Source organism: Rhinolophus hipposideros, assembly GCF_964194185.1.
Source record: "Rhinolophus hipposideros genome assembly, chromosome: 4".
NCBI lineage: Eukaryota > Metazoa > Chordata > Mammalia > Chiroptera > Rhinolophidae > Rhinolophus > Rhinolophus hipposideros.
Genome location: NC_138050.1, coordinates 60824876 through 60838930, shown reverse-complemented (window position 1 = coordinate 60838930; position 14055 = coordinate 60824876). Strand labels below are relative to the sequence as shown.

The 14055-nt window shown below is 35.1% G+C and overlaps 1 protein-coding gene across 1 annotated transcript in view; it reads left to right on the top strand.

The window, feature by feature from the left end:
- Window positions 1-14055, top strand: part of ITGBL1 (integrin subunit beta like 1) — a 201082-nt gene that overhangs the window by 70079 nt on the left and 116948 nt on the right. The window contains exon 3 of the mRNA XM_081046458.1: window positions 4076-4222. Coding sequence (XP_080902584.1) covers window positions 4076-4222 — 147 coding nt within the window. The remainder of the gene's footprint in view (window positions 1-4075; window positions 4223-14055) is intronic.

The window sequence follows — 14055 nt, the reverse complement described above, 5'->3', positions numbered from 1 at the left end:
TGGTGACTTAAGAATTACAAAGTTTTGTTCTTTCTTTGTTGGAATGCCTTTTTTTAGCAGTGGAGATTAAGGCCTCAGCTTACCTGGGAAGCACTGGAGAAATCCAACCATGCCTCCACATTCTTACCTGAAAAGGAGACTAAACTACTGGATTTTACTTTCCACATGGCTTTTCTTCCCTTTCCAGTGACTGGCTACACCACTGACAACCCTTGGAGCAATAAGAATAGCCTTTTACTTTTTCATTTTCATTACTTTGGCGGGGAGTTGTCTTGGCATTTCTGTGACATTCTTGTTTCGTGTTTGCTTTCTTTAGTCTCCTTGGGAACTTATTTGAAGGGCAACAGATTTATTGTCAAGCATGTTGGACTGTTTATTTTAAGATCATATTTCATAGCTGGAGAAATTGAGTGATATGAAGAAGCACCAGACCTGGAATGGTCTAGACAGCAGGGATGGTGAATGCTTTGCTGGTAGGACTTCTTGTCGCCCTGGACAAGGGCTGTCTTTTGACCTGTGCAGTTGGAGCCTTGGTCTGGGCCTCATGGTTGAGGGGCTCTGCTGTAGCTCTCCTTGGCCATCCATTCCCAAGGTCAGTGTGTGGCGGTCTTTCTCAGAGACCAAGGGAATGTGGCATTTGGAACCCTGGAGCCTGCCACCTTTGCTCTCTCAGACTAAGGTGCCTGGGACCCAGGATTTTTCAATCCAAAAGTCCCCACCTCTCTTCCAGAGCCTGCTGTGTCTTCCCTCTGGTTTGTGGCAGTGCACATGGATTTAGGATGGGCTGGTGGTTAAGGAGCACCTATTATGGGAGAAGCAGGGGAGGGGAGGGATTGGCAGAGCTGTGGAACAAATGTGGATATGAACCTGGGTATGAGAAGGAGTTTTCAGGTCCCTCCCAGCATAGGATATAAATGAGGAGGAAGGGGCATGCTGCTAGCCCTAGACAGTTTGTTTTCATACCTAAGAGAAAAAAGTGTTCTCATCTTTTGCACAAATTTCAGTTAGGAAAGTGAATAATCAGTATCTGTTATTTGCAACTGTGGTGGGTTGAACTATGCCTCCCCCCAAAAAAAAATAAATAAATAAAAGATATGTGAAGCCCTACTATCTTGTATTTGTGAATGTGAGATTTGCAAATAGGGTCTTTGAACATGTAAATAAGTTAAGATGAGGTCATACTGGAATAGGATGGGGTCTTAATTCAATGACTAGTGCGCTTGTAAGTAGAAAAACGTGCAGATACACATAGAGGAAAGAGACGTGTGAAGAAAGAAATAGAGACTGGAGTTACTCTGTCACAAGCAAAGAGACACCAAAGTTTTAGGAGAAGATCAGTATCTAGGAGAGAGGCATGAAAGAGCTTTTTCCTAAGATCCTCCGGAAGGAACCAATCTGCTCATACCTTGGTTTGGGGATTCTAGGCACCAGAACTATGAGAGAGTAAATTTCTGTTGTTTTCAACCATTCAGTTTGTGGTACTTTGTATGAAAGCCCCAGGAAGCTGATACACAATGGATAAATTAGTGTTTTGAAAAATCGGATGTTTTCAAAGCCATTGACACTGTAGTTGAGATTACCTCACCACAATAATATAGCAAACTAATTCCCCAAGGTCTGCCAAAGTTCTTACCAACTCTGGATAAAGAGTAAAAATAGTCTGAAGATAAGTTTCCTTCTAAAAAATTATATATTTATCTCCAAATAAGATTGTACATGCTATTACTTGATAATTTTTCATAGTAAAAAAAAAGTCAATGCATTTTCTGAAATGGGGGAAAGTAAACCAAGGAGGCCTTTACTGGGCATAAGAGTTAAAAACAATTATAAAGGCCTGGTTCTACACTGGCTAGTGCTTTTGCCTATGATCAGATGATAAAGGCAAACACATTACCTGAACAGCATTGGTCTAAGTGTCTACCTAGGATGTTAATACAAGTTATTAGGAAGGGGGGCCCCTAGTGAAAAAAATAACAACTGTACATTCTGAGCCTAATAAAGTTGAATGGCTTTAAAAAAAAAATTATGACAGAGACTCTAAGGGGTTTCACTGTGCTAATATATATCATGCACACTGAAAGAAGAATATAGGTGGACACCTGCCTGTTTGTTTTACCATAAAACCTTTTATGGAAGGAGTTTCTGAAACTGGGTTTCCATGGACTAACTGGGATGTAAGCACCTTAGAATATTGCTTCTACTAATGTTTCATTAAGTTAGTTTGGGGTAGCTCTATCCCTGTCATCTATATATTTTCCTTACTTCCCCCTATTTAGAAAATCTCACTCTTTTAAAAATCTATAACCTTTCACCCACTCACCCTTCCCGATCTCTGTTAAATATACGTTAAGTTATTGTCTAAGATGCCTCATTCAATATAAAGCAAGCGTTGAGTATTTTGTTATTCCAGATTCAGAAAATTACTACTACCATATTCCTTTATCTTCTAAATCATTTCTATTATCTCTGCTGTTGACATGAAGCCTTTTCATGGGGAAGAACCATAAGAAATAGCTGATGTTCAACTTATAAACATGGCAATTTTATGTGGCTCAATCTAATACACTAACATTATTAAAGGAGTCATTACAGTTACCCAGACACTTCATTTACCAAAGAGGCTTAGCCACTTCAAGAATTTGGCATTATCCTTTTATAAATAGACTGGATGGTTGGCAGGAGAGATTGCTTATGCTTGTAAGTGATACCAAGCTGGCCGAGATTAGCATTATCATGTAGGGCCAGACAGGAATGCAAAATGATATAATCAGTTTGACGGAGAAATGTGCACTGGATGAAGTGAATTGTAATTAGGGTGCATACAAGGTTTCATTTGTGAAATAGAATAATTAATTTGAAAAATGCCATGGAATAGAAACATTTACATAGACTGGGCCGATGCTGAGTAGTTTTAAAGTCATAGCCAATCAATCACAGATTCAGGCTCTGCTGAATATATCCAAATGGGATGCCTCTGAGCCATTCATTCTGATCGACTATCTGGACTTCATCATGTGGATTTTGGCTGCCACGCTGAATGACTGTTGGCACCAGATCAATGATTCTATTTTATTTGGTCTATGAATTTCAGGCATTAAGACAAAGTATTATTATCTTGAGTAATATAAGAATACTCTTCATTCAAATTCCCCTTACCTTTCAAGGCCCAATTAAAAGTCAAAGAAGTCCAGAAAGTCTCTTCCTTCTTATTTCTGTAGGTCATCGACTATATTAATACAAGGTCTAATTTTAATACAACATCTGACAAACAATCCTCTTTGTATATCAGCCTCAACTTTGCTGTTGTAAATTCTTCAAGGACAAAGACCAAGGATTGTACGTGTTTTGCACTTTGGTCAGACTAACATGTAGTCAATAAAACATTAGTAGGCTTCAGCAAGCAAGAGTTAATAAAGTTATGATCACAACAATAAAAACAACAAAATGTTGATTTGAAAACATGAAAGGCTGAGAAATTTCTGTGCAGGTAGATGAACGTGGGCCTTATCCTTTTGATTCTTGAACCAAATGTCCTTATTAAGAAACAAGATATATACCTATTTTTCACATCTATCTTATCCAAGGTGGTATGTAATATATCTATACAATTTTATTACATGTGAAATTCAAATAACTATAAAGCCAAAGTTTAGTTTAGTGGAGTTTCACATAAGGTTTCTTACAGTTTGTAGTTTTATGTGTTACAAAATGTACTTAAATGGAAATAATTTTTACTAGGCTTTTGTCTCTGAAATGTGAAGGTGCTAGCTAGATTTGTTTATGCTAAATTTTCTGATATGGTTTATTAGACTTCTGGTTTATCAGCTGTCCTAATGTCTCTATAAATTAATTTAAAGTTTTAGCATAATTTATCCAAGTTGATTATTAAAATAAAATTCACACACTCCATTATACTGTATATAACAGAGTTACCCCTCAGTCACTGTAATATCTATATGTGTTTTAACTTATTATAGCTGATCTTGAACTAACATTACCCTTAAGATTTTTAGGTACAATAATGATTTACTTTGTAGAACAATTGTCGTCTAACTGGATGTTCTTCAATCCTCAGGCCATGGTAAGTGTGACTGTGGAAAGTGCAAATGTGACAAAGGATGGTCTGGGGACGCTTGTCAGTATCCAACTAACTGTGACCTGACAAAGAAAAAAAGTAACCAAATGTGTAAGAATTCTCAAGATATCATCTGCTCTAATGCAGGTAAGAATTCCGTCCTATGGAAAGTCCTAAGTGAAATAATCAAATTTTGTTTTTTAATGGAAGTATGTAGGCACTGAGAAATATTAACTATCTGAATGAGATTGCATTTGCGTATATTTTTTAGAAATGAAATTCAGATAAAGCAATAGACAAAAATGTCATCTTGCTGAGAATGGCAAGTTTGATATTCTCCAGCTGTTTCAAATATCTCTTTCAAGTAGGATATTCATTGGAAACAACACTCTGATAACATTTGATGTAAATTGTGAGTCATGATTTTGAATACTGAATCAAATCTTTTAAAAATGGTTCATATGAAGTGACTTGATTATTTTCTTTTACAGATCAAGAGTGCTTTGAATTTATACCTTAGCATCAAATAGAACCAAACTTTTTAAATTTGATAGACGTTTCAGATGCAATGGATGTGAAACTCATTGAAGAATATAGTGACAGCAAGATTCTTTGACCAAAATATTTTCATATCTTATATAAATCATTGAACAATATTTCTTAAAAATTTACAAAGAAACTATTAAAATTCATTACCAAAACCATATTAAGAAAACAAAAAAACACTACAGTTTCAGTTTCAATGGTTTTCAGCAAGTGTTACTATAATTACGTTTTTAAATTAAATTTATTGGGGTGACTGGTTAATAAAATTATATGTTTTAAGTGCACAATTCTATAACACATCATCTATATACTGCATTTTATGTTCACCGCCCAAAGTCATATCTCCTTCTGTCACCATATATTTGATCCTCTTTACTCTTTTTTAACCCCCATCCCTACCCTCTGGTATCATTAAATTGTTGTCTGCGTCTATGAGTTTTTGTTTGTTTTTCTTGTTTATTGCTTTCATTTTTATATTCAACATATGAGTGAAATCATATGGTTCTTGATTTTTCTGTCTGACTTATTTCACTTAGCATGATAATCTCAAGATCCATCCATGTTGTTGCAAACAGCAGTATTTCATCTTTTCTTATGGCTGAGTAGTATCCCATAGTACGTATGTACCACATCTTCTTTATCTAGTTACCTAAGGACACTGCGGTTGCTTCCGTGTCTTGGCCACTATGAATAATGCAACAATGAACATAAAGGTACATACATCTTTACAGATAAATGTTTTCAGATTTTTGGGGCAGATACCCAGAAGAGGGATTGCTGGGTTTTATGTTAATTCTATTCTTAATATTTTGAGGAACCTCCATACTGTTTTCCACAGGGGCTGTACCAATTTGCATTCCCACCAGCAGTGTATGTGGTTCCTTTTTCTCCACAGCCTCTTCAACACGTATTATTACTTGTTAATAATAGCCATTCTAACAGGTGTAAGGTATTGCCTCATTGTGGTCTTGATTCTCATAGCTAGTGAAGTTGAGCATCTTTTCCTATATCTGTTGGCCGTTTGTATGTCTTCTTGGGAGAAATGTCAGTTCAGGTTCTTTGCCCACTTTTGAATTGTATTCTTTTTGTTGTTGTTGTTGAATTGTATACTTTTTTAAAAAAAATATACAGAGGGTGCCAAAAATGTGTACACATTTTAAGAAAGGCAAAAACTGTATTAAAATTGTAATACTCAATATATACCACATTTGATCTTAGCCAAAAGGCCGAGAAGCAATCAATATATACCAATAAAAAAAGAGGAATACAAGTCATGTTTGACTTCAGCAATTACAAGAGGTGCTCAAAGTGGTTACCATCAGTGTAATTTTAATACAGTTTTTTTCCTTTTTTAAAATGTGCATACATTTTTATCTGCACCCTCTGTATTTTGGATATTAGCCTGTTATCAGAGGCGTTGTTGGCAAATATTTCTTCTATTCGGTTGATCGCCTCTTTGCCTTGTTGATGGTTTCTTTGCTGGGCAGAAGCTTTTTAGTTTGATGTAATTCCATTCGTTTTTGCTTTTACTTCCCTTGTCTTTGAGGTCAAATTCATAAAATCTCTAAATCCAAGATCCATAAGTTTAGTACCTATGCTTTCTTCTATGCAATTTATTGTTTCGGGTCTTATATCTAGGTCTTTGATCCATTTTGAGTTAATTTTGGTATATGATGACAGACAGCAGTCTAGTTTCATTCTTTTGCACATGGATTTCCAATTTTCCCAGCACTATTTATTGAATAGGTTTTTCTCCATTGTATGTTTTTGGCTTCTTTGTCAAAAATTATCTGCCCATATATATATGTGGCTTCATTTCTGGATTCTCAATTCTGTTCCATTAGTCTGTGTGTTTGTTTTTCTGCCAATACCGTGGTGTTTTGATTATTGTTGCTTTGTAGAATAAATTGAAGTCGGGGAGTGTGATACCTCCAGTTTTGTTCTTTTTACTTAGGAATATTTTGGCTATTCAAGGTCTTTTGTAATTCCATACAAATCTGATGATTTTTTGTTCTATTTCTTGAAAAAATACTATTGGGGTTTTGATGGGGATTGCATTACACCTGTATATTGCTTTGGGTAATATGGCCATTTTAACTATTTTGATTCTTCCAATCCATGAGCACGGAATAACTTTCCATTTCTTTGTGTCTTCTTCAGGTTCTTTTATTAATATCTTGTTTTCAGTGGATAGGTCCTTCACATCCTTTGTTCAGTTGATTCCTAGGTATTTTATTTATTTATTTATTTATTTATTTATTTATTTATTTATTTATTGCAATTGCAAAACAAATTTTTTTTTTCCATTTCTTTTTCTGAAATTTCATTGGTACTATATTGGAACACAAAGTTTTTTGTACATTGATTTTGTATATATTGTTTATAATAGTTATATTTTTTTGAGTCTTTAATGTTTTCTATATAAAGAATCATGTCATCTGCAAAAAGAGACAATTTGACTTCTTCATTCTTAATTTGGAAGCCCTTTATTTCTTTCTCTTGACTGATGCTCTGGCGAGGACTTCCAACACTATGTTTAATAATGGTGGTGATGGAGGGCATCCTTGTCGTATGTGGAGCCTCCAAATCAGCTTTTGTCAATCCTGGTTGAACTTGTGAATACTCCTGTCCCAAACCAGAAGCTATGGTGCAATTGTCTTGGAGTGTGATTTGGACTACAGTGAGTTATTAAAGGTCTCTGTGTAATTCATATGCAGATCTGAGGTGGTGAGCCATTGCTCTTCCTGCTGAAAGCAAAGATTTGACTACATGAATAAATATCTTCCTTCCTGAAGCTCACTTTGTTGGTAGAGCCCTTTAATCCAAGCAGAACCAAGACCTTTTCACAGTCTTTGATTGTGATCAATTTCTCTGTGTAGATTAAATATGGTGAGGATTTTTTGTCTGTAGGAATCAAGGCCATACCCAAAGGAAGATGTGAGTGGACCACTGGGGGGCTATGACAAATGGACTTAGCAGTCAGGCCACTTTCTATGTTTGTTGATATTCTCTTCACTTCTCTCCAGAACTTTAGTCTTTTCTTTCCTTTCAGTAGGATTTCTCTACTTCATTTTATAACACCCACCCCTCCAAACACACACACACACACACACACACACACACACACACACACACACACACAGCCTCTTTCATTTTGAAAACTCCATGCTTTACAACTTTCTTTCAATAATAAAATGAATTCTGTGTTGTTTCTTTGTTGTCTATTATTACATTTATTTATTTATTGGTTTCATTTTTAAATTATTATAAATCCAGGCTACTATTTTTTTCTTTTACATAATATTAGGTTGGTGCAAAAATAATTGTGTTTTTTGCAATTATTTTTAACCTTTTAAACTGCAATTATTTTTGCACCAACCTAATACATTATAACAAAGAGGAGTTAGCTTAGGTATGTTTTCACATTAAGAAATATAAATATATGACATACTACATTAACATATCTTAAAGAAGAAAATTTACAGAATTGTTTTAAGAGATAAAAACATTTAAATACAAAACATATTTTTCAGATATCTGTACCTCTATCTTTTTTTTTTAACACTGATACAATACTTTTATGAAATCTACCATCTATATTTCAGTTTTATCAATTAACCTAACAATTTCCCTTATATCTTCACATCCTCTGTAAAGGATCCAGTACAGTGGCAGTGTTATAATTAGTGTCATCTCTCTTTACCCCTCTTTAATCTGGACCATTTCCACAGATGATGGCATTATAGACTTGGCAATTTTGAAGAAAATTGTCCCCAACTATTTTTCAAAATAAAATTTAACTCATTTGGGGTGTCTGATATGCCTTCATGATTAGATTCATGTCACACATCCTTTGCTAAAATACTTGATAGATACTTTTGTTTTCTCAGGATGTGTCATCTGGAAGTACATGATATCCATTGGCTCTCACTTGTGAGGTTAATATTGATCACCTGATCAAGGTGTTGTCTGATTTCTCAGCTCTATAATTACTGATTTTACCATTGTAACAAATGAGCAAGTGTGTGGGGGAAATACTTCAAAATCATAAAATACTCCGATTATCATGAAAAGTACCCTAGATTTACCATCATGGATAACTCTAACGTGATCCAGTGTTTACAGCGATGATTGAAAAATGATGATATCCAAATTCCAACATTCCCTCCATATTTACCACTTGGTGCTCAATATTCTACTACATATGAGTCTTCTCTCTTCTACCAATTATTTGATATTTCATTGGTTTAGTGATTTATTATCAGACTAGGATGACAATTCCTATTATTTCAATGGTTGATTATTCATTATTGTACTTAATTATTCTGGTGCTCAGATTATCCCAGATTAGACTATTGGAGCCCCTTCAAACTAGCTTCTCTGCCCTACTGACATGCCCTCATTATTTGTTTTAACAATTCTTTACTTTCTGGCATAACAAAATACTTCAGAGTCATATAGCTCCTGCCCTGCAACAGCTTTGGAATTAATCATTTCTCTAAAGAACCTGGTTCCATTTAGTGAAGGACAGTAGTGGAATAAAAATTGTGAGCATTAGAGATGCTTGCTTCTACTGAGTATATTTGTTTTTTGGATCATTTTGCAAACAGGCTAGTAAACATATGCATACACACACACACAAAGGCATATACATACATGTACATATATATGTATACATACACACACATAAGTGTATTTTAAAATCATGAAATCACACCAATACTTTCAATTCCAATCCATCCCCACAAGATTATTTTCTGTTTTTCTCCGTTCACATTTTCATGTCTCATCTTCCACAGTTAGAACTCTACTCTGGCTCCCAACATCAATATATTTACTCATTTGCTCTATCCTATACGACACATAAAGTTTATTTTAGAATTGCTTAGTACACACCACTATACAAAAAAAAAAATCTCAGGATTTGTAATCCACCCCCTCTTTTGACTTTACCCCACCCCCAAAATGACCAAGACTGGGTCATGTAGTCAAATGCTATATTCATAAGTTACTTGAATTTCTCCCCCCCCCCTTTAGTATAGTTATAGTACTTGTTTGAAATATAATTGAGCTTATTTATTTCAGACTGCTTTTAGTTTTAGGTTTTCTTTTCCTTATCCTCATTGATTTCATTTTATTTTATAATATATAGAACATTAACATGCTTCCAAAGTCAAAACTTTACAAAAAAGCTGACTCGGTGAATCATTATTCTCTTCCTTAAACCTTCATCCTGCTTTCCCTCATAACCTTATAGATAACCAATTTTACTGCTTTCTGCTTTACCTGTGTATGTTTTTATATTTGGTAAAGATAAACAGATAGATAGATGTACGTTATTATTTTTCTTTTTTTTTCCCATGTGAAAGGTAGCCTGCTATAACTGCTCTTTTGCACTCTGCCTTTTCCACTCAATATTGTTTTCTGGAATTCACTCCCTATCAGTACAAAGAAACCTCATTTTTTTCCCAAATGCATAGGGATCAGTTCTACACAGGTGACATAACTTATTTCATCAGTCTCCTATGCTTGGGCATTTAGGCAGTTTCCAGTATTTTGAAATTACAAATATTAATGCATGAATGAACTGGTGCATATGTATTTTCACATTTTTTGAGGTATATCTTCAGGGTAAATTACTAGGAGTGAGATTGCTGGGCCAAAAGTTAAATTCATGCTCAGTAGCACATTTGATCTTTATCTCTTACTCTCCTCTCAATATCTAAGCCTTTCTTTATTATTATTATTATTATTATTATTTTTAACAAATAGTGCCATTTGTGACAACATGAATAGATCTTGAGATTACAATGCTAAGTGAAATAAGTCAGACAGGAAAAGTCAAGGACCATCTGATTTCACTGATATGGGGATATAAAACTAAAAACAACAAATCTAAGCCTTTCAAGTGTACCTTGACAGGCTCATTCTCACTTTCTTTTAATGTCTATTTCTACCAGCCTAATTCAGGACCACTCCCCCCAAATTGCATTAGTTTATGAGTTCTCTCTATTAATCTTTCCACTTCATATCACAATGTGGTTTGTTGGAAGCAGCTTGGAGCAGAAGGAGAAGAGGCGGTACATGGAGTGGGGCATAAGACTAAAGGGCAGCCTAAGATACAGCTGAGGGACAAAGGGGTTCCAGAAACTGACTCTCTGGGGACCTAGAAAAGCAAGGCAATCTCCAGACTGAAGTGAGTCTTGACACTGTTACACAAGGGGATAGGCTGACAGAGAAATAATCCTAGAAAGAGAAAGCTATATTACTAAGAATGAAAAGTCAGAGCTAAAATAATCCAGCAGAAAGCGGAAGACCAATCCTAGAGACTGAGTTAACTGGCAACCAAGAAAGAGAAACAGTATGACATAGCATGAACACAGGAGTCTGGCACTTTTGCCTGGGCTTCCATATGCCATATCTTGGAGCCCTGGTTGTGAATTCTACTTGGAGGGCGATACAGGAAGTCTCTGAGCTGTTGTAAACTTCCCACATCAGCCAGGAATGGTTCAAATGTGTGTATGGGAATGAGTCTGCCGGTGGGAGATGTCAGTGAGAAGTTGTAGAATTCAGTGACAAAGATTGTTCCTCCCCATCTTTCCTGAAAATGACTACTACATACACAGTCCTAACCATATTACATCTTGCTACCAAACCATGACAGCATCAGGTATTCCAACAGTTAAATTCTAAAATTCTTAACCAATAGTCTTGATCCTCTACTAGCTATCTTCAACCTACTCTTTTCTCCAAATTCAAGCCAGATGCTGTACTATTCTTTAATTCTACATCCTTATTCCTTAGCTCAGGCTCTTTCCTCAACATTACAAGTCTTTTTCCCATCTCTACTTGTTGAAATTCTATTCATGAGTCTAGTGCCAACTCCAGAACTTACTACTTTACTGTGCCTTTCCTCTTTTACAGAGCCAGACTAAGATTCACATTTATGCTTTCTATAAAGCATTTGTCACAAATCTATTGCAAATGCCTTTGCATCATCTAGATATATACATATATGAAAATTATCGATCATCTAACTCTTTCTTCCTGGTTTATGATTCACTTAGTTTTAATTTTATTCATCTTACTACCTTCTATAGCACTCACCACATTGCCAATTATATAACAGGCAACAAGAAAATTTAATGAATAGTTAGGTTGATGGTTGAAAGACAGCATCAATGAGTGCGAACGTGAAAATAAAGAGTGATAATTAGAGCAAAATGAGATGAAGTGATATCATGAATAATTATAGCATTAGATTTGAAATGAACTTTTAAAAATTAAAATTGTTTCTAGAAAATAAAAAAAAACAAGAAAATGAGGTTTAATAAAAGTAAACCAAATTTACTTCCTTGAGTATTCTCAAAGAAGAAAAATAACAAGCTCAAATTTTGCTAAATCACCATTTATATGTGAATGTGAGAGAAAAGAAAATTAACAGATAATATTCATAGTAAATTGCAAGTGACTGGGGTTTCATGCAGAGGGTATAAAAACAGAGCATTGTGGGGCCCATAAACATAAAGTGAGTCTGGAGAAAATATTTGGGAATATGACTAATATACTAGGCATCTTAATGGGAGAAGAGGAAGAACCAAATTTTTCTGAAAGCCTGCTCTGTACCAGACCCAGTAGTGTTTTTAAAAAGATGGTTGGATAATATATTTATCACTTGGTCCTCATGGCAGCTCTATGAGGTGGTTATTATTTGTAGATAAGGAATTTGAAAATTACAGATGAAAGTAATGACTTCAAAAGGATATAGCTAGTGGGGATTAAAACTGAATTTGGCTACAAGGACACCTTAGTCCTAAATCCATGCTCTTTCCAGTACACCGCAGCACAATCTCCAATATCCAGTAGTTCAAGTTAAATATCAATATCATCTTCGGTTCCTCTCCATCCTTTCACTAAGTCATTCCCAATGAGTCACCAAGTTCTGTATATTCTTTCTCCTGGAAAAATCCCCAAGTACATGTGCTTCTTTCTAAAAATCACTGGCATCCTCCTGGTCAGCCTCTATCTTCTTTCCTGCAGACAAATGTCATAACTCATTTCCCCATAACCACTTGTTCCTCATTTCAGTTCATCCTCCATAAGACAACCTAGTAATCTGGTAAAACTGCATAACTGACTCCTTTGCTAAAAATATTTCTGTGGCTTCTCATTATTCTTGGATTACAGTTGACATCTTTAACATAACTATAAGACTTCCATAAACTGCACCTTTAGTTGCCTTATTCTTTTTATACCACTTTCCATATTATTGTGTATACTCCAACTATGTTCAATTGTTTATTCTTATTTCCTTTTTCACCACAGATCCTTTGCTGTTGTCTCTTGCTGGAGGTCGGCCTCTTTACCATCTCACATTTTTCCTGGCTTTTTGTTTGTTTGGTTTTCAGTCCTCAGCTTAAGTAAGAGCTACTCCTCCAGGGACCCTATATTTGACCTCCAGGTCTCAGTTAAATCTCCTTGCTATGTGCTTTTGCGACACTTTATACTTCTCTATTTTATCCCATTGATTTTTACTTGTATAAAACTCTGAGAGGAGAATCTGGCTGAGTTGATCTCCTGTTACATTTCCAGAGTCTAGGATGGTATCTGGTGAGGGGTAAAATCTCAATTAATTTATGTTGATTGCTGTGATGGTCAATTACAAATTGAAAAAATAAATATTTAAAAAGGTATGTCAAAAGGACATTCTAGTTCTCAATATCATTTGAATGCTGTTTTACTGTCAGTGAAATAACTCTACGGGGTATAGTCAAATCCTCACACTTAGCTGAGCATGGTATGTGGTAGACCAGATGCCTCTAGTGTTTTAGTATCACTCTGAGCTGCCCTGAGGTTTTGGTGAGGTCCCAGGTCTCTATGCCTAAGAAAACCGACCCTGGTCCCTTGTCATTAGAATATGTGTATCAGTTTAACACTGTGGATGTGAAATTATTAGGGGCATCTAAACTTTTCATTTATGCATTTGCTAATAAATTCTACAAATATTGATTATATAAACAGTATACTCAAATATTGTCCAAAGCATTGAATAAATACTGGTGAGGGAGATGAGCAAGGTTACTTTCCTCACAAAGCTTAGAATTTTCTGCTTTAGTTCACTTTAGACCCAGGTGTAATCAGAAGATATTCATTCATGCATTGATTGGTGGATATGTATAAGGCAGCTTTGCACTTAGAAGGTCAAATTTACATTCATGAATCTATTAGAGGTCAATCATAATAGCAGTGCTATAAAATATAATTGCTGTGCTACAATAATCTCAAGAAAGAAAGTCTTGTTATCTCTCTAATCATGCCCACAGAAATACACAATTGGAATATTAAATTGAATTGAACTTTCTATCTCCTTGAAAAAGGTTAAAATTCACTATTATAATTTATATGAATTTGACAAACCATTTTTGCTTTGTTTT